Source organism: Balaenoptera acutorostrata, chromosome 7 (assembly GCF_949987535.1).
Source record: "Balaenoptera acutorostrata chromosome 7, mBalAcu1.1, whole genome shotgun sequence".
NCBI lineage: Eukaryota > Metazoa > Chordata > Mammalia > Artiodactyla > Balaenopteridae > Balaenoptera > Balaenoptera acutorostrata.
In genome coordinates, this window is record NC_080070.1 from 81,957,477 (window position 1) to 81,979,658 (window position 22,182).

Here is a 22,182-nt window from a genome sequence, read left to right on the forward strand (position 1 = left end):
GATGCAGAACCAGATTGGAGGAAGGCACTTAGGGTCAAAGAGCGCAACTTGACAGAGCAGTGCCTCCTCATGGGAAGCAGAGAAGTTTCTGGCAAATTCTCAGGACCTTGCCAGCAACATCTGGAGAGGGGCTAGGTGACAACACATTACTTACATGCTGTACAGGCTGGCCTGAACGGAGAGTTGTGTACAGAAAGTCTATAAAACAGAACAAAAAGACGCAAACAAAAATCTGACCCTCAGTCTAACACCTTTTGCAAACACAAGAAGGAAGAAAACAAACATAGCCTGCACAGTTGGTGTTTTCCTTTCAGGACTTTCTGTAGGGCTGCCATCCCCTTGCCCTCAGGTGGCTGAATCACTGTTGAGATGATATAAAATTTACAGCAACTGAACGTGTGAGAGGCCAAAAGTAACAGGAGCCCAAAGGACACTGAGATCAGTGAATGGGGACTTGCTTATTACCTTGTTTCAAGACAAAACCAGGCTGGTAGATATCTCTTCACTCCAGTGATATCAAAGTAAAAATCATCGAATGTCGGGGCTAAAGAAAAGGTTCTGCCCATGAAGTATCACAGCACTGGAGACTGAAAAGTATTTATTAAAGAAATGGAGACGAAATGTCTTATTACTTGTTTGACACCCAAGTAAAACTCGGTGTAACATGAACTCTATGAAATAAGATATCAAAGATGCTATAAAGACTGGAAGGAAATGTAACAGCTTCAACAGTGGTTCTCTTTAAATAGTATGACTATGAAAAATCATTATTTTCAGCCTTTAGAGATTTATATTCTACATTTTTCTCCATAATGATACATTGATTTCATATGTAAGTAGTGATATCGTTTCAGTCATTTAAAGTCATCCATGTCATTGCCTTCTCCTTTATGAGGGAGTCAAAGCACAGAGACACACTGAAAGTATTCCTTCAACATTTCCCCAATCTCAGCCCCTCCCCCAGACTAAATCACCACCAACACTTTGGGTTGTGTCTTTCAGACCTCTCTCTCTCTGGAAGGCCACAAGCCAAACTGATGGTGGTGGTGCAGTGGTGATATTAATTACATATATAGAATAATTCCCTACCTCTAGGCTTAATCCCAGTCTTTTACTAACTGTGTAATAATTTAGGGCAAGTCACTGTTCTCTCCATGCCTCAGTGTCCTCTTCCATAAAAATGGAGCTTATAATAGTGCCTCAGATATAGGGTTGTTATGAGGATTGGATTAATATAAGTCAATCACCTTGACTAGGGCTTGGCGGATAAGAGATATTATGTAATTGTCAACTGTCATCAGCAGCGGCATCTTCAGTCTCATTCCTTTAACTTCTCCAGTGGCTTCAACTATTCACGAATCTGAATTCCTAGTCCTAACACATCTGCTGACGTCCCATGTCAAGTTTCTGTTATTTCCCATCATCATTTAAAAAGTCTCCAAATGAATAAATCAAACACATTCCTGATATGAAATTTATCATGTTTCCTAAAAACCTATTCTTTCATTCCTTTTTACTGGGCTCCTTATCATAGTTAAAAGATACTACTTTTTTTCTTTCCACTCATGCTTAAAACTCAACATTGTACTGTCAGCCTAGCTTTCCTTCAAGTTAAATCAGTAGCAAAATCCTTGCAGCTGTATCTTTAAACTATCTTTCCAATCCATTCCGCTTTCTGTTCCTTCTGCCAGAACCATTGTCACCCTCCACTAGCTTTGCCCCAGTTTTCACTTGCTCTTCAATCTGGCCGTATCTCAATCAGCTGTCAAATTAACCATGCTTAACAGTAAGTCTTTTCAAAACATTTTTTCACGATTTCCCCTTGCGCATTGAGGGAAGGAAGTTCAAACACCTTATCTCAGCATCCTTCACAGTCTGGTTCTCATGTACTTTCTCAGCCCTCTCTCCTTCCCACTTATTAAACTTCCTCTGTACAAGTTTGATTATAGTCAATCAGGGCTACTTGCTTCTTTCCTACCCATTCCTTCATCATGAAATGTTTTTTCTTTTCTCCTAGAATACCTTCTTTTAGAAGAGTGGTTGAAAGACTTTGGAATTAGATCTTCGTGTTACTAGCTATGTGAATTTGGACACATTTTTAAATAGCTTTGAGCCTTAGAAATTTTATTTGTAAAATGAGGATAAAATCATCTGTCTCTTAAGGTTGTAGTAACAGTGAAATAAACAAATAAGCAATGTTCTTAGCACAATATTTGAGCCGGAGAGAGTGTTCGTAATATAAATCTTAATCAACTATTTTTTTGTTTCCTTAGGAAAAACATCCCAGAATATTACCATTCCCTTCCTCAACCCAGACCACTCTACCCCCAGGACTAGAATTAGGTTCCAATTTCCTGTTCTCATAACATCGCATTATAGGACTTCTGACACTGAGGCACTCAATATACTAATTGTATTTCCCTATCTAGAGCTCAGAAGACACAGTTCTTTCCTGTGATGTTCTTTGGAGGATCATTGTATTTGAGATAGGTTAGATATCTATCTTAAAGATTTGTGATAAGCAGTAAAGGAAGAATACGTAGGTAAAAGTGCTTTGTATCTTCGTAAGTGCTCTGCAGAAATGATTTATTATTAACGTTGCAGCACCTAGCACAGTGCCCTGCACGGAGCAGTGAAGTGCTCATGGAATTCAAGTGCACATTGAAATCATGTCCTCTGAAGTGCATGTTAGGCCCTGTGTTTATTGTCCATTCTGTGTTATCACTGATCATGGGGCCCTAGTGAAACATGCTGGTTGTCTCTTTTAATTGTACTCTATTTCTGTTCTATTCTATTCTATTCTATATCTACAGGCTTGAGCCTCCAGAATAATCACATTAAAAAAAAATGTTTACATGCCTTTTACCTCTATGTAATAAACTAATTTTTGTGGTTTGATAAAGGGAGGAATGAGATGCAAGAAGAAAGAGGGAACATATACTCTCAGACTCAAGACTAGCTCGTGGAGCAGGTTTCCCCATTTCAAGCACACAGCAGATTAGAGTGTTTCCTGGGCATCATAAAATCAGAAAGGGTTTAATTATTACCAGCTTTGAAAATAATTTTGGAATACTCTTCTGTAACTATGTAAGACTATTATAATGTGGATACATTTCCTCATGAGCATTTTTCCTCTTTCCATAAGAAAAAGCCAGGAATCCCTTAACCTAGACTTCTCTGATAACCATGTAAGTCTTTACTCACTAAACCTATTTTCCAAAATTTCCTTCGTTGGCACTTTTAACTCTGAGAGCTGTATGGTTCCAGCCGGAGCTGAATGACGAATCACCTGTTATAGAAAGCGTCCCTTCCATTGCAGCTGGTCAGTGCTTACTGTGCAGAGGGTGGATTTCTTTTTCCTTTTACCAGCAGTTCTTTTCTTTCTTCTCCACACAGGACTGTGATCCTCTGTGATCATGTATGAGTCAGTCATCAGTAGGAACACTCATAGGATTGAGGGGTTTTCAGAAGTGTCCAAGTGAAAGGGAACAGGGATTCAGAAGTGAGGAATGGCTCTGAGGGCTAGCTGCATACTAAAAAGGGACCATGACTTCCTTCCCGTGAAAAGTAGATATTCATAGTTTGATCAAAAGCATCTTTGTCCTCAAAAAAGAATTTTCATTCTTGCTTCATTGTGTGTGGTCAAAATAACAGTGAGAGTAGTCAAACCCAGAGAAGGTGGACAGGAAAAGCAATGCAGAAGAGAAATCCAGATCATTAAGCTGACTTGAGTCAAGATGGGTTTTCTCTTGCCATGTGTAAAAGTCTAGATAATTATCTCCATCCTTCAGTTAAATTTTTGAAAGTATACATAACTGTTTATTCTTGATTATGTCTAGCGTTCTTCTATTTAATAGTTTAATATGAATCAATTAATAGTAAGGAATATTTAATATTAATATCTCCTATTTATACTTTACATATTAAAATATATAATGCTTACATATGTTATCATATATGTAGATTATTCTATATACATATATATAAATTATCAGATACCATATATTTTATCTAAGAAACAGACACAGTTTAATCCAATTGCTTATTAGATATGCTATGCCAATTATTTTATCATACAATGTATAGAGAATATCAGAAGGTAAACACCTGTTTACATTGAACAAATATTTACTACCACTATTTTTTCGTCCAAATTCACCCAAAAATGTCTATGCAGGACAGCACGTCCATAACTGCTCAAAAAATAGCCATAATTGCATTCACTAAATTTCTTGGCATTCTATTAAGCAGCAGCTAGTTTTCATAATCCAGACCATGATGTCACTTACTGCAAAATTTTATTTTCTTCAGCCTTTTTACATATAGATATACCTGCTTTTAATATTGCATAATTTGTTTATGTAAAGAGATTCCAAGTAAGCTGTTTGAGTAATTTGTTATAGAATGCTGTTTCATTCTCAGTATGAGTTCAAAGTCAGTTCAATATGTGAATTCAATATGAATTCAATATGTAAATTCAAAGTCAGATTAACTGGGTAGTTCAGGCAGGGACTGACTAGACATATGTGATGGATTTTCTATCACATTAAATTTGACTTTTTCCAAAACCAAACACAGGTGATCATAAGGTAAATGAATCAAATCAGAACCCATGATATCATTGTAAGAAGACTGGCTATGCTCATCTTTCAAATAATTAAAATACTAACTTTCCCAATCTTAGAACTACATATTTAATTATAATAGGACACTTACTAATGTGGCCTTATAAGATATTTCCAACAAATATTGCCAATATTCAGCTTTTTAATAGTCTTTGGCTGTTTAGGCTTATTTCAATCCGTTGCAGTTATTATTCTTATTGATCAATGAATTATCCCATATTTGTCCGGTCGATACCTCTTTAAGTTGACATCTAAGTCTTTATAACCCTAATAGTTTTGGTAGCTTTCTTTGCTTTCTGGAATGAGAAGGTATTCCATGCCTACTTCGTACATCTATGACCCCGGACCATTTTTTAAAATTAATTTTGTGATCTTTTATTGATTTGTATAAGTTTATTATATATTAAGGCAAAAATAAAGGTCTTGTTTTTTATTTGAGTGAAAAAAATGTTTTTTTTTCATATAGGATTTAAAAAAATTTTTAGTCATATTATTTATCAGTCTTTCTTTTAAGTCTTCTGAATTTTGTGTCTTATTTTAAAAGGCCTTTCCCTGAATCAAAGGTTATATACAAAATTTTTGTCTTTTTCTATTCCCTGTATAATCCTATTTCTTATGTTTTAAGTTGTTGATCAGTCTGGAATTTGACTACAGGGCTATAGGACATGAGGTAGTAATCAAACTTTATTTTTTTCCAGATGGCAGTCCAGTTGTCCAAACACCATTTATTGAATAATCCATCACTTATCCACAGTGCTTTGAAATACTATCCATATTAATGTGCATTCTTACACCACATTGGCTTCTTATAATATAGAACAAGGTTTTAAAGTTCACTGTAGAACAACAAAAACAAAAACAAAATGCTGAATGAAATCAGCATTATGCACCGTTGGGTTTGATATAAAATATTTGGTTGCAAACCCTTGGATTTGTAAGAGATCAGTTTTCTTTTCATGTATGGTTATGTCACATATCTATATGTTCTAGTTCTTATGGTTTCTCAATGGCCTTTTATACTCATTCCTTCCTCTGATTGTCACAACAGTCATAGAAGATAGCAGCATAGAATTATCATTTCTTTTTTTACAAATAATGAGTTACAAGTAATTGAGGTAGAAAGAGGTTATGGAACTTGAGCAAGAGCAAATCAGAACCTTTCTTGTCTCCACTTCGAATTAACTCTCTTTGTGAAGTATCCTGACTCTTATTCTAGTTCTTATTCCTATTCCTATTTTCATTCTCCTTCTCCTTCTTCCTCTTCTTTTTTTTCTTTTCACTAATTTATGAGAAGAACGTATCAGAGACTTTATTTCTGCCATTGAAATGATGTATTTGTCTAATATGATTCATTGACGTTCAGTTAATATATTGATTAATGAAAAAATTTTATCCTATTATATGTTACTTGCAGTCACCTGTTCCTTTTGGTTTGCCATTTGTTAAATTGACGATTATTATTTAAAATTTTTAGATTTAACTTGTTTAAACTAAAAAAATAAAAGCTGACCCATGTCTCCTACCCCCCACTCCCTGCTTCTGACAAGCACCAGTTTGTTCTCTGTAGCTCTGAGCTTGTTTTTTGTTTTTTTTAGATTCCACATATAAGGGAGAGCATATGATGCTTGTCTTTCTCTTATTTCACTTAGCATAATGCCCTCACGGTGCATTCATGTTGTCAGAAATGGCAAGATTTCATTCTTGTTTATGACTGAATAATATTATATTCCACATATATATGCCACAATTTTGTTATCCATTCATCTATCAATGGACAGTTAGGTTGTTGCCGTATCTTGGCTATTGTTAATAATACTGCAGTGAACGTGGGAGTACATATATATTTTTGATTTAGTGTTTTCATTTTCTTTGGATAAATACCCAGAAGTAGAATTGCTGGATGTATGGTAGTTATATTTTTAATTTTTTGAGGAACCTCCGTACTACTTTTCACAGTAGATACACCAGTTTACATTCCCACCAACAATGCATAAGGGTTCCCTTTGCTCCACATCCTTGCCAAAACTTGTTATTTCTACACTTTTTGATATTAGCCATTCTAACAGGTATGAGGTGATATCTTATTGTGGTTTTGATTTGCATTTCCCTAGTAATCAGTGATGTAGAGAATCTTTTCACATACCTGTTAGCCATCATATGTCTTCTTTGGAAGAATGTCTATTCAGATCTGCCCATTTTTAAATCAGATGATTGTTTTTTTTTGTTTTTCCTATTGAGTTGTATGAGTTCTTTTATATTCTGGATATATATATAAAATACATTGTCAGATGCTTCTTCTGAATCTATTTAGATGATCATATGACTTTTATTCCTCATTTTGTTTTGTTAATGTGGTGCATCACATTGTCTGATTTGCGAATGCTGGACCATTCTTGTATCCCTGGAATAAATCCCACTTGATCATGGTGTGTGATCCTTTTAATGTATTGTTGAATTCAATTTGCTAATATTTTGTTGAAGATTTTTGCATCTAAGTTCATTAGGCATATTGGTCTATAATTTACTTTTCTTCTAGCATATTTGTCTGATTTTGGTATCAAGGTAATGATGGCCTCATAAGATGAATTTAGAAGAGTTCCCATCTCTTCTATTTTTTGGAATAGTTTGAGAAGGATTGGTATTAATTCTTTAAATGTTTGGTAGAATTCACCAGTGAAGCCATCTGGTCCTGGACTTTTGTTTGTTGGGAGGTTTTTGATTATGTATTCAATCTCCTTACTAATAATTTGTTCAGATTTTTTATTTCATGATGATTCAGTCTTGGTAGGTCATATGTTTCTAGGATTTATCCATTTGTTTCTAGGTTGTCCAATTTGTTGGTGTATAATTGTTCATAAGTAGTCTCTTATGATCCTTTGTATTTCTATGGTATCAGATGTAATATCATTTCTTTCATTTATGATTTTATTTCTTTGAGTCCTTTTTTTTTTTTTGGTGAGTCTAATGAAAGGTTTGTCAATTTGGTTTATCTTTTCTCAGAACCAGCTCTTAGTTTCATTGATATTTTCTATTGTCTTTTTAGTCTCTATTTCATTTATTCCTGCTTTGATCTTTGTTATTTCCTTCCTTCTACTAACTTTGGGTTTTGTTTGTTCTTTTTTTTTTTTTTTCAAATTTATTTATTAATTTATGGCTGTGTTAGGTCTTCATTTCTGTGCGAGGGCTTTCTCTAGTTGTGGCAAGTGGGGGCCACTCTTCATCACGGTGCGCGGGCCTCTCACTATCGCGGCCTCTCTTGTTGCGGAGCACAGGCTCCAGATGCGCAGGCTCAGTAATTGTGGCTCACGGGCCTAGTTGCTCCGCGGCATGTGGGATCTTCCCAGACCAGGGTTCGAACCCGTGTCCCCTGCATTGGCAGGCAGATTCTCAACCACTGCGCCACCAGGGAAGCCCTTGTTTGTTCTTTTTCTAGTTCCTTGAGGTGTAAAATTAGGCTATTTATTTGAGACTTTTCTCATTTCTTGAGGTAGGCATTTGTCACTGTGAAATTCCCTCTAATCTTCCCTGACAATTAGGCTACTTTGCTTAATTTTATGGTGGTTAAAAGGAATAGCATGCATCATGCTTCCTAAATTCGATATTGTCTGAATGATTGGAATATAGTAGGCTTCTTAAATGTTTGCTGAACTGCCCAGATGTACATCGTCACAATGCAGTGAGAATAATGCTACCAGGGATTCATAGCCATGGGAGAAGTTTTGCTTGCTGATGTCTTGGAGAATATCAGTGAAGTCATTTTTCAGTATCATTTTATCATTAGTAGGAGTTAGTATTGTAGAGAAAAGGAAGACTCAAATTCTCTTTTCCCAAAGGGAAAGTGTAATCAGAGCTATGGGTGTTATGATGCAGAAAATTTTAAAGATAGCTTATGCTGCTGGAATTTTGTTTGGATGGTGGAAATCATAAGGGATAGAGCATGAAGTCAAACTGTGAAGGTCCTAAACTGCCATTCTAGAAATTAGACTTTATTCAGTAATCATGAGGAAGCACCAAAGATTTTTCAGAGGGAGAGTGACATGATTATTTTTAAGAAGATGATGAGGAAGAGGTAAGAAGCAAGATTGATGCTGTTTTCTAGTAAAAGCAAGCTTCAGGACAACATTATAATTACAGTTTGAAGAATATTTGCTTCCAGTATTCTTAGTATACCCTGGCATACATATCCAGTAGACAGAGCTATCAGTGTGGAATTTAAGAGAATATTGGCATATGATGAGGGCACTTAGAGTGAGGAATCCTGAAGTAATAATTAAAACAAAAGAGAGGAAAAGATGATTTTGCCGTCAAACAAAGGTTAAAGTAAATATTTATTTAAAAATTCAGCACAAGACATTTGAGTTAGAATTTTACTTAGATGTAGTATAAGCTTTTAAAAAATTTTGGTAGCCTCTGCAAGCTATTCCGATAATATTTAAGGAAATAAAACATTTGAACATGTAATTTAATAAATACATAAAATAATAATAAAATACTTTTCTTCTTTAAAAATATCTTAATATACGTTTTTGAACCTTGATTGTACATTAAGTACCTTATAAAGGACTCAACCATGCCTAGCAACACAAATATATCCATCCTCTCCTTTATAATGGCAAGTAGGGTAATACTGTAAAATAATGTGGAACTAGAAGACACTCTTTGAGACTAGCAAACCCTCATTCTGCCTGTGATTCCTCACCGATAAAGAGAAAGTAATATTGTGAACAATATTATTGACCCTGTCTTACTTTACAGACTTATTTTGAGCATGAAACAAGATAATATATGCAAGAATACTTCCTAAATTTTAAAGTATTATAAAAATATAATGTATCATTTTTGGAAAAACAATGTAAAAGAAGAAAAAGCAATTAAAATGCAAAACTATTAGCCTTAAAGTCAAAACATTTACTTACAACTTCACTCCCTTTTTGCATTTTTTTCTACTTTGTTTATTTAGCCTTTGGGAAATGTTTCACATATTCTTTTTTTTTTTTTTTTTTTTAGTAGGATTTTTTTTTTTTTTTAAAGAGATTGGAGTTTATTTATTTATTTATTTATTTATTTATTTATTTTTGGCTGTGTTGGGTCTTCGTTTCTGTGCGAGGGCTTTCTCTAGTTGCGGCAAGTGGGGGCCACTCTTCATCGCGGTGCGCGGGCCTCTCACTATCGCGGCCTCTCTTGTTGCGGAGCACAGGCTCCAGACGCGCAGGCTCAGTAGTTGTGGCTCACGGGCCTAGTTGCTCCGTGGCATGTGGGATCTTCCCAGACCAGGGCTCGAACCCGTGTCCCCTGCATTAGCAGGCAGATTCTCAACCACTGCGCCACCAGGGAAGCCCCCACATATTCTTTAATAAATGATTTTATTGCTTGGCAGAAGAAAGGGAAAAAATAAATGATACAGTGAATCACATTCAAAATTAATTTGTGATACAGACAATTGAATAGCTATTTTTTTGTGTGAAGAATTAAAGTGCATATTATGGTTATTTATTCTAGGCATTTTTGTACCCAAACCACCTATGTTGATAGATACAGGGCTGTGAGCCTGTGTATTTTACTTTTTTCCTATTAGAAATAGCTAATAAAATAAGTGATTACTTGTTTTATCTTGTTGTATTTGTAATGTTCCAATTTACTTTTGACATCTTTCAGAATATCTCAGTGGTGCTGAGGGCAAGAATAATATTAGTTCACAAAGCTGATTTATTAATGGGAAACTCATTTCATTTAATTGGCATCACGTTTAACACCTGATATGCAGCAACTCACGCCTATTGACAGTAGCTTACAGCAGGCTTGCTGGGTTTTGAGGGCTCTCCTCAAGACCTAAATGAGAAAATTCTTCTGGGAAGATGTACCATTTATTCTTTACAAACGTTTTTCTGAAGAGCACATGCATCTCCGCACATTTGTGAGCTAGATGTCTTGCTTTTTCTCAAGCACATGAGGATCTATTGAAAAACTTCTCTGTGTCACACTGAAACAAAAAGTGCAGCCTACGTTGTTAATACTAGCGATGTCTTGTAAATTTAAGCCACATTACTCAGGCAGAAATTCCAGCTGTTAAAACATAGATAATGGAAAACCAGTCTAAGTAGTGACCAACATTCTCAAAAGGGTTAAACACCAGCATTACACATTACTTGAACCATAAACTCGATTGCTTTGGGGTCATTGACAAGGTCATTATGACTCAAGTTTTCTGGTTGGTTTGGTTGCTGAATTCTGCTTCATGGAAGAAAATTATATTACTTGCTTTTTAGTATTTTATTGGATTGTGCACTAAATTAAACACTGCATTTAAGACCACAGTGAACTCTCCAAATAATGTGAAAAACTTCATTCTTAAATTTGTAGTTAATTTTGAAGTTAGCTTGACCTATACAAAACAAAGCAATAAAAGTTTGGAATTTGCCTGTTTTCTATCATAATATCAATACTATTCTGTGTATGGTAAATTTTCTTCCTTTAAAATTTCTACATCTCAGCTGTATAAAGTTGCAAAAATAACATATTCAATCCTGAGGAATTAAGATGACTTGGATCAGTGTATTTTTTTGTCATATGGAGCTTAACAAGACAAAGAAAGCCTCTGCTTTAAAATCATGGCACAAAAGACCAATTAGTATGTTAAAAACTAGTGTCAAGTTGGTTGTTTGATAAAAATTAAGAACTCAGTCTTTATTGCCCATTCAGTTTTGAAATTTCCTGACAATACACAGCAGTATCAAGAGAATACCTTTTCCTCATTTAAAAAAAAAAAAAAAAAAAAAGTCATGTGGGAAAGGGAAGCCTTAACTAATAAATAAGTGTACGTCCACGCCACACCTCCATATTACTTCAAATTACATGCTGTCATTAATAAGGTCTTTGGGGATAAAATAAGTCATCTCTATAATTCTTCAGTATTTGATTTTATTTTTAATGACTGCCATGTGATACTAAATTATGTTCTATTCATCCTAACCTTTAATATATCAAACCTGGCAAGAGTTCATCATAAATTGTCAAAGTGTTTATGAAAATATATTATCTTCAATAAATAGCTGGGGAAATTAAGAACACATTTATTTTTCCTTTAGTTGTTACTAAAGCCAATGGCAATCAAAATATAGAAAAAATAGAACTGTGATATTGCTGTATGAGTAGCCCCAGGAAAGCATGTACAACAAAGAATAGCATAATAACTTGTATATGTTGTCTAGTTTTAAATCAACATACCTATCCACAGCTCTTGTTTTGTGAATTGTTTTAGATCTGTGAGAAAGTAGGCAAAGACCACACAACAAAGGAGATAAAACTATTTATTCAAACAATACAAACAGCTGTGCATTTATTATATATCAGGTATTGTATTTGATACAGGGGATCAAAGATAAATGTCACATAGGCAGTTTCCTCAAGGACGCCTCACAAACCAATAGGGAATAGAGTCAAACAGACAGTTATAATACAGAGGAGTAAATGATGTAAAAGGGGGATTTGTATGATGCTTCAGGAGGACCCAGAAAGGGAAAGGAATCCATATTAGGGCAGGCAGATCAGGATTCCTGGAGGTGATAAGGTCTGTGCTGAATTTTTAATACTGTGTGGGCATTGTTATCCTAAACACATTAATAAGCCCAAGTAAGATTAAAAAACCTGCAAGCAGTCAGAATGGTTGGTACTCAAACTGTAAGAGCAGCATTTTAGAGATGAAGTATTTATGTATAAAGTCCCTTATGTAAATACCCTAAGGACTTCAGACTTTGTTTTCTGGAGTCTATGGGAAGTCAATGAAAGATTTTAAGTAGGGAGGTGATAAGAGGAAATTCACATTTCAGAAAGAAGTCTTTGGCAGCAGAGTAAAGAATTAGTGGCTGGGGAGACTGCTTAGGAGGCTGGTTAAAATTAAGGTGATAAGTGGTAAAGGAGTGAATTAAATAAGTGCCATGGTGCAGGCAACAGCGTTGAATATTGCAGATAGATACAGTAAAAAAAAAAAAAAGTCTATTGGGGGTAATTTTATGAGAACAGTAGAGTGATAAGGCTTGGAGTTTTGTTTGCTACTGTCTTTCCTGTTCCAGGGCCAGGACCTGACAAGTGGAAACTGATTGTTTTTTTCTGAATAATTACATAAATAATGGAAACTGATTCTCTCCATCAAACGTAAGGTGTGAGGCTGTCTACTGAATGTCAAGAGAGATCACGAGTTAGGGTGTTTGAGCACATAGCTGCTCAGAAGAGTTATAAAAGGACGTAACCAGGGAAACATACATTCCTTGGCAATTTTGAGGGCTGAGCTGAAAACCACTGGTTGTTAGTGATTGCTTTATATTTTTGAATGGTTTGCTTTAGCAGCATCACTATCCTAGGTTTAGAAATGGGGAAGGTAGACATGTGGATAAGAGAATAAGGGACAAAGTGAGGGCTGACTAAGGGGGAGAAGACGGGAAGGGACCTTTATATTTTGAAAAAAATAAAAGGGTCTCAACTCTGGAGGTTTGTATTGGGTCAAAAATATTTATAATTTTATGATTAATCATGTAAAAGAGCTGGAAGTGTGAGAAGCTGTGGGGAACAATATCCTCATAGGAGCTGCATTCACTTTTTAAGGCTGCTGTAACAAATTACCACCAATTTAGTGGCTTAGAATGAAACAAATGTTTTATCTAATAATTCTGTAGGTGAGAAGTCTAAAATGATTCTCACTGGAATAAAATCAAGATGTCAATAGGGATGCATTCTTTCGAGAAGATCTCTGGGAAGAATCCATGTCGTTCTTTTTTCCAGCTTCTAGAGAACCACCCACATTCCTTGGCTCATGGCCCCATTCTTCCATCATCAGAGCCAGCAGTGAATGGCGGGTCTAGTCTTCCCCACACTGCATTCCTTTGGTTGGTTCTTGGCTGTCATCATCAAATCTTCTCTGACAATTTTTAGGACTCGTGTGATTACATTGGGCTCACCTGGATAATTCAGGGTAATATCCCCATCTGAATGTCCTTAACTTAATCACGTCTGAAAAGTCCCTTTTGCTATGCAAAGTGAGATATTCATAGGTTCCAGGCGTTAGGACATGAACATTTTCAGGCTCCATAATTATGCCTAGTATGGGAGCTCTGACTCAATTAAGGCAAGGCGATATTGAAGCATGTTGTAGATTGAGTGTGGTTTTAGAGATTCACTTACCATGAAATAAGGATTTCAAAAAGCATGGTAGAAAGGTTTTAGAGAAGCAATAAAATTACATCAGAAATACGGTTTTAGTAGTCATCTTATCTCCAACAGAAATTGCCTTTCTGACCTTGTTCATTTTTCATGATTTGTTCAGTGGAAATCTCATACTTGTTATCAACAAAGATTGACGGGTTAAAAAGAGGAGTTTTGAGTACGTTCGTAAAAGAGGCAAACTGGGGCTTCCCTGGTGGCACAGTGGTTAAGAATCCACCTGCCAATGCAGGGGACACGGGTTCGAGCCCTGGTCCGGGAAGATCCCACATGCCGTGGAGCAACTTGAGTCCATGAGCCACAACTACTGAAGCCCGTGCACCTAGAGCCGGTGCTCTGCAACAAAGAGGAGCTACCTCAGTGAGAAGCCCGCACACAGCAACGAAGACCTAATGCAGCCCAAAATAAATAAATAAATTTTTTTTTAAAAAGAGGCAAACCATTTTTAGGTTTGTTTAGCTTTCACCACAGGCAGATCTTTTGTTTTTACCATGTCATAAAACATTGATTAGGTGTAAGATAACTTTATCTTCTTACTTTTTCTGGCCTTGCTTCTTTTGTTTAACTTCTCTAAGTGTCATCTAATTATGTGTTAAGGTTTTGACTGCACATAATGTGCTCAGATAAAATTTATTGAGGCCACTCACTCATTTATCACAGACAAATGAACAGTGGTGATAAAGCCATACCTTGTATCAGCAAACGAGGCTGAGTTCAAAACAATAGCAATGTAAAGTTGTGTGTAATCATAGCCATACTTAGACTCTCAAGTCACTCACGTAAAAAATGTCAACCATTTACTGGCTTTTATTATCAAATGTTATTTTAGTCATAACATCATAATAGCCTTTACTAAAAACCAGGCAACATATTTTTGTTAACAATTTCATTTAACTTAGTAATTCAGAAATAAAGTAAAAAGCAGGGAGACAATATTACCGTTTTTAAGGCATCCAGTGATTTAAATAAGGAATATTGACAGCACCTATATTATACTTCTGCAGAAAGGTATGTTCTGATTAATAAAAATAAATATAGAGCTTCCTGTTCTATGTAGTGACATTTTAATTTAATAATGGAAATGTTCATTTAAGAACTAGTCAGGTTTGGGAACAGGGTCAAAGAAGACTATACGAAGTGATGAGATACAAGTTATAGAACTTTGAAGCGTTCAAAGCACCTCTTCATTATTTTGTTAGAAATAGCGTAGTCTTCAAATTTAAGAAGTACATAGCACAATTTACAATCCAGCTTAACATTTGCATCCATTTTGTTATTATCTGATTTCTGCAGTATTATTAACCAAGGGTTATGTATGCGTGAAATGACTGTATCCTCTACAGATTTGGACCTTTCTTCTTTTTATAAAGATAATGGTGCTTGTCTAAAGCAGGGATTTAGTTCTAATAGTTTATCTTTTTTTTTAATCATTAGTGGGCTGAAAACCTACAAATTGTGGAATACACGTATTTTTTCCAGCTTTATTGAGTTCTAATTGAAAAATAAATTTGTAAGATTATTTAAAGTATACATCGTGATAATTTGATATAAGTGTACGTTGAGAACACATGCATTTATAAAATTAAAATGATAGGTATGTCTATCCTTTAAGCTATTCAAAAATGTGGATTTTTAATACTGATGTGAAAAGCAGGCAAAAAGGCTTAATTTAATTTGTTCATTATTTCAAAAGACTATTTGTTGAGGCAGTTTTAGCCATTAATCAAATTAATGAGAGATATTTGAAGTCTTCTGGAGAAAGGTGGGAAGGGTTCAGTCAAGGTACATCTGAGTCTGGACTTGAGGCATAGATCTCTGAGAATATATAAGTACTTAGTATTCAGTATTCAGTTGTCAAATTTGAAGTTTCATGAAAGAGTTCATCCTTTTACAGACTCAAACAGATTTTACATATTGCACAGAGTTGTGCTTCGTACATCCTGGGTTCCACTTATTTGTTCTCAAAATGTTAGGGTTATAGGCTTTTGTGCATATAGTTTCCAGTTGATTCAATTTACTTCCCTTGAAAGTTGAAGACACTGCTCTGTTAGATACTTGATATCTCAGAAACATGCTGAAATTCACAAATCAACAGTAGTAGCCTTAGGAACCTAGATCATGATTTATATTTACAAGAACCTGTGACTTTTCTAAGAAATTGTAACTTCATTTCCTTCATCTAACTCTGTGGTTCTTCAAAATCTGAGATTCTCTTTATCTTAGCATTCTTACAGTTTGCATTTTCTGTTTCACCCACTTGACAGTTTAAATTTAAATGAATATATTATATTCCTTGAATCAATAAACAATATACTTGTTTTTCTCCTGAAGTTTCAATTTTAGTGTTTACAGTTTCTAAGTATATCTGTTAGATAAATCAACTTCATCCATCATTAGAGACAAAAAGTTGAGTATCACAGAATGTTGAAGCTATCAAAAGTCTTGATTTAAGAAAGTAGTTCAGTATATTTCTTCAACTGCTTTCTATGAGCAAACGTTTGGACATTTGACTGAATTAGAGCAAGTATAGTATGTATACCTTACCTATTTTTACCAAATATTCTGTAAAGTGGCAGTAACTAAAGGGGTAAACAAGTATTTCATTCATAGACTTGATCATTTCTTCCTCCATATAACACTATGGATATGTTTTGCAAATTTAGATGAAATCCTTTCCGCTTACGTGTTAGCTGGGTAGAGCAGTCATTCTAGCTCATTTCAACAAACATTTTCTTTTCATGTCATTGCAAATCTGTTGTCTGTGGGAAGCGAACACAAAAATGTTTCAAATTATTTACTGGCATTCTTTCTCTTTACTGATTTGTGTGACGTGTATAAATAAACTTTTTTTTTTCTGGCTTAAAATACCGGTTTAGCCACACCTCTGGATTCAGAGGCCACATTTGTTCTCTAGGCTATGGTTCAGTTCCAAGAACAAGACTGGAGTTTTATAAGAGTCAGGTGAACTCTGCACTTACCAGAAAGGTCTTGAAATGGCAGGATCAAAATGGTGATTTTAGAATATCATAGAGAGAAAGAGGAATGTGTGTTGGATAAGAATGGCAAGAAAAGGATGGCATAGATAATGTGGAGTAAATAGGCTGTCTAGGAAAGTCAAGATCAAGTTCTAGAAAAGTGCATGCAACCCTCAGAGGTTCCTCAGGACTTTGGATTGTTTACAGGTTCATTATTCACAGATGGGCAGGACTACTTATAGATGCCACAGTGGGCAGTATTGACAATATTCTATTGCAAAGTGGGGGTTTTTTTATGACAAAATTTTGTATATTGATTTTTATTGTCACTTTTCCAGACTACTTTTTTTTTAACTGAAACCATTTATAGCACACTTAATGGCGATTACTTGTAAAAATATCCATTAATGAGAATTTTGCAATCTGAGAACATTCAGAAAAAGTTCTGTGGTTATGTGATTGCAATAGGAACCAATAAAGTAGTAGTTTTTCATGGAAATGTTTATTTTCAAAATCTTATTTGTATGAAACCATACTGAAATATTGTTCATAATATGGCATCAACTTCTACATGTATATCCCAGTAATTATTTATGCAGTAATCATTCTCTAAATTATTAAATATTAGGTGTCTATACAAAGAATATGCAATGAAGAATAAAAATGATTGGAAATAAATATTCCAAATTATTGATAGAAATTTTATCATTTTCTTTTAGAGATTATTCAAAAAATCAATAATGACCTTTGTGGAATAAATGCCCATTTTCATGTTTACCAGAGTCTCCTTTTTAATAACCTTTTTTTTTTTTTTTCAGCAAGTCTCCATTCATTTGGAATATTTAACTGACACATCTCAGAATAACTAATACTGGCTAATCAAGTGATAAAAACTGCAGAGTTCTTTCATTTCAGCACCTGCATCCTTTTTGAGAGAAGTGATAAAACCCACATGGGCCTGAAAACCCACGTGTTTATGTATAAAATCCAGTTTGTTCCTAAATAACTTGATGTTTCTCACTGGTGCCCTATTTACAATGCCTGTTTTGTAAATAATCAAGGTTGAATGTATTTTTTCTGAGTAATTAAATTCTTATTCAAGTTGGCAAATACATAATGGCTTTTCTGGTTTTCTTTAAAGGATCCCCTTTTTCACCTGGAATCGCACAGAGCTGAGAGAGGAAGGGGCAGATGTCCTTTTGATGCCAACTCCTCATTCATCTCCACTTTAATTGGTAATTATCATGGCTGCAGACATCAGGTGGTAGTCATATTGATTTCGAAACTTCAGGTAGATTCTTTAGTATTTCTTCATATACATTGCTGTGTCATATCTATTTATTGGTGCTGGGAGCATGGATATTAAATTTCAAGCCATGCTCACCTGAGCCAATTTTACTCTAAAATAAGTGCAGCTGCTATGAAGTATGGATGTCTCATCCAGAAAACACAAATTGTCCCTTAATACCTGATAGAAGATATTTTGTATTATGTCATTTATTGTTCACAAAATGCAATTATGTAAATACTTTATAAAAATGTAGCTAGAGAAACTAAACTATTTTAACATATGTTAATTCTTTATGTATTAATTACTCTGTGACTTTAAGGGAACTTCTGATATTCTCTTCTAATATTCTCTTGGTGCCTTTCTCTGTCTCAGTAGAATTCAGCAGAAAGTCATCTCAGTTTGGAACTTCAAAGTCATTTATTTAAATTCCTGTTAATTTAAAATGTAAGCTGTAGAGGTTGACTGGCTCAAACTATGTCCACGTTGGAATAATAGAATAAGCTGGCCATGTCTGATCTGGATTTCAATTGGATTTCAATTAAATTAGACGAGATACATGAAAATCTCACTTAAATCTCAGAAAAATACTTTTTCTTTAATACAGTTTGGGATTGAAAATGGTGCACCCTTATCAAATACTCCAGCACTGCTATGGTACAGACAGCTGGTTGAGTTGCCAAGTATAAAGTTGAAGAGAGCAATCCCTGACACCTCACATGGGTGCTGTTAGGAATCATTCTGTTTTCTCAGTGTTGAGAGGTTCTGATAGGTATATGGTACAGATGTACAAGCTTCTCTTATTACATTTGCAGCACTTAGAGTTATATGCTAATATTAGGTCATCCTGTTTACAGAAAATGAAAACATGTAAAATAACAGGTAGAGATTTCCTATCCTATATAAGTGGGTAAAACTTAAAACTCCCCACTGATGAGTAATCAGAATATCATATGCTGGATTTAGAGTTGATGCAGATGTTCCTGTATATTCTAGAGACAACACGTTCCCTGCACTTATTCCAGACAGTTGATTGTGATGGGCCTTGCATCCCACTCTCCACAGTCCCCCGTCTCAGTAATGGTACTCAGGTCCAAATAAGTAGAGCTTTTATATATACGTGTATTTATTTGTAGAACAAAAATCTTACGTTAGCTCTAAACAGTAGGGAAAGTTTGATTTACTTCAGCTTCATAATTTGAAAGTGCTTTGAGATGAGAATTTCACGTAGTGATTAGTTCTTTAGGAGCTTGAATAAAGAGATTTTTAAAGAATATAAGATTTTAAAGAAAATACTATGATATCCTGAGTTCCTCTACTCACCCGCGTATGGGTGTGTGTAAACACAATGTGAGGAGGGGAGATTTTAAATATGGGAATTGAGTTGCTTAAGTCAGTTTGGACTTAGTAGGAATCAAAACCTTAAGAATGCCACTTTTGGAGAATGCCAGATTCATAAATGTTAGAAATTCGTGGTAGATTGGCAGCATATGAGTTAAAATACAAGCATTTGATGGACCCATACAATTTTTTTCTAATGTTTTTAGTGATTTTTGTAACTTCATAGATTTAAGATTTGAATATGTCTGGAAGAAAGAGACTGTCTTATCATCTTTCTTTTACCATACAATATATTGCACAGAAAAGGCCTCCTTTAAATATCGACTGAATGAAATACTCACTGAGCTTCCTAAACAAACAAACCAAAAATAAATTTGGGGATGTTATTCACAAGAATATTATAAAAGGCATTGAAAGTCAAAAATTGCACAGTAAACGCTACTTCTCTAGTAAAATCCTAAGAAGATTGGAAGAGAACACCATTTATTTTTAACATTTATTTTAATGGTTAAAAGTAATTTTTTTTAGCCACTCACCACTCAGCCTCCTTGTAGCTTGTTTTTGCATGAAACCAGGAATTTGAAACTGAATTTTTTTAAGAGGGGAAATATTACTGGAGGGACGTTTCCAAGTGAATTTCATTGAACTTCCAAATCGAATTACACTATGCTAAAATATGAAGTGCTTGCCATCTGGGTGACTGTTTCGCTTATTCAGAAAAGAAATCAAATCATAAGAGCCCTCCAAGCTAAACACAAAAGTTATAGAATAATCCCTCCAAAGAGAAGAAATAAAAATATAATTCTTCTCATTTATCCACTAGCTTTCATCCCAAAGTACCTTTGAGAGATCATTCACTCACTGTGGATATGCAGCGGCCACTGGGATGGAAATCTGATAACCTATGTGAGCCAGCAACTCTTTAAAAGACAGGAAGTAGAAATAATTCATCCAATTGAAAGAGCAGCAGGAATTTGGACTGGAAAAAATGGAGCTACCTGAGTTGGAATTTGGCAGGCTTGGTGCAGCTTACTCTGACAGGAAAAGAATGCATTAATGTGGTATTTTATGACCGCACATGTTCTCTGCTGATGGGTTAGGACAGGACTCCAGCAAAAAGGTGACCATCTTTAGACCATTTCTGCTTCTTTGCTTCTTTGTTAATTGTAGGTCACACTTAACTTTTAATACCTGTTCACATTAAGATTCACTTTCATCATTAAAAAAAAAACCCTCAACTTTGTAACAATACTCATACAACTAACAAGGCCCCCAAAGAAAAAAACATGCTCACAAATCTGAGAATTTCTTATAATATCTTAACTTTAGATACAAGTTTCATTTTATTTAACTTAAATTCAGTTGGCTTAAGATCACATGGAGTAAAAGCTTACTGAAAAACTAAGTAAGGAATAAATATTATTTGTTAGGTGAAAGACAGGTTAATGAACACTTTTATTAAATTTATAGTCTAATTTAGAATGGAAATGTTAGTAACTGGCAGTGATTCTGTGTGAAACAAGATTTAAGGAGTAAAACAAGCCTCTTTATTGAGCTATGTTCTATATGTTCAGAAACCAATCAAAATGAAGTCATACATTAATTAGGTTTGCTCTTTAAATGTCACTTTGTACTAACAGAATTTATCTTGGTGGTGTATAAATTCATATCACAGGTGCAATATTTCTATATGTTTAACCACACTTTCCCTCTACGGTGATTACTAATATTACATTTAAAATGGTCTTAAATAACTGGTTGAAGAAGGCAAGACATTATAATCTGGTTTTAAGAACAGTTTTTTGAAACAATGAATTACATAGTAAAATGAATTTGCTGCATTACTTGTCTGTGCCTTTCAAGTCAACGAAAGATACTTAGGACTTATCTTGCCACTAAAAATTATTAGGTTTGGTGGCCGGCCAAATAAAAATTCAGGAAATATTTTCTTTATGTCATATGTCATTTTGGTCAGGAAGGAAAAGTATTAGCTGACTTTTTTGCATCAGTTTACATTTGATATAATATTGCAGTATTCTTTTTATTAAGTTGATAACACCTTCAGTAACTTTGGGATTTCTTTGATACTTTGCCGACTCAATCTATTGCTACTGTTTTAAAGCATTTCATTCTGACCCAGATTTTTATTACCAGTTCTAGGTGTAATTTAATACATACCATACCTGAAGCACCTAAGGTATGCTAATGTACATGTTACTAGTGTTTGGGGGAAAACCACTCTGATTTCTCAGGTACCTTTTCACACTTTGCTTTTGAAAGTGCTAGCTTTGTTGTTAGAATGTTTAGGATACTTTCAAGTTAAAGACTTACTGAATTTTATATCAACAAATAACCATGAATGAGGTATTTCATGGTCACCAAAATTTTCTTTCTGTGCTTTTCATGTCTTATGTTACATTTTACAGCAAATAAAACTACAAAAGTGTACGGCTGCTGAAATTTTCTTCCTGCACTTTTATTCATCATAATGAGACCTTTGTGAATATATCCCCTCATTACAAATTCTGTGAATTAAAGGTCAATGTCAATTGAATGAAAGGGAGTCGGAATTCATGCAGGGAAAATTTAAGTGATTATCTCAAGCTCTTAATACCGTTAAAACTTTTTTCACAAAAAAATGTTTCTATTTTATTAACTATATATTCAAGGCAGAATTACAAATGAATAGTTCTGGCACAAAATAGGACTTCATAAATATCAGAAAAATAAATGAAATCAT

The 22,182-nt window shown here is 34.6% G+C and overlaps 1 protein-coding gene across 1 annotated transcript in view; it reads left to right on the forward strand.

Annotated features, from left to right (window-relative positions):
• SEMA3E (semaphorin 3E) overlaps nt 1-22,182 on the forward strand; it is a 266,308-nt gene that overhangs the window by 196,011 nt on the left and 48,115 nt on the right. The window contains exon 5 of the mRNA XM_007170272.2: nt 17,955-18,048. Coding sequence (XP_007170334.1) covers nt 17,955-18,048 — 94 coding nt within the window. The remainder of the gene's footprint in view (nt 1-17,954; nt 18,049-22,182) is intronic.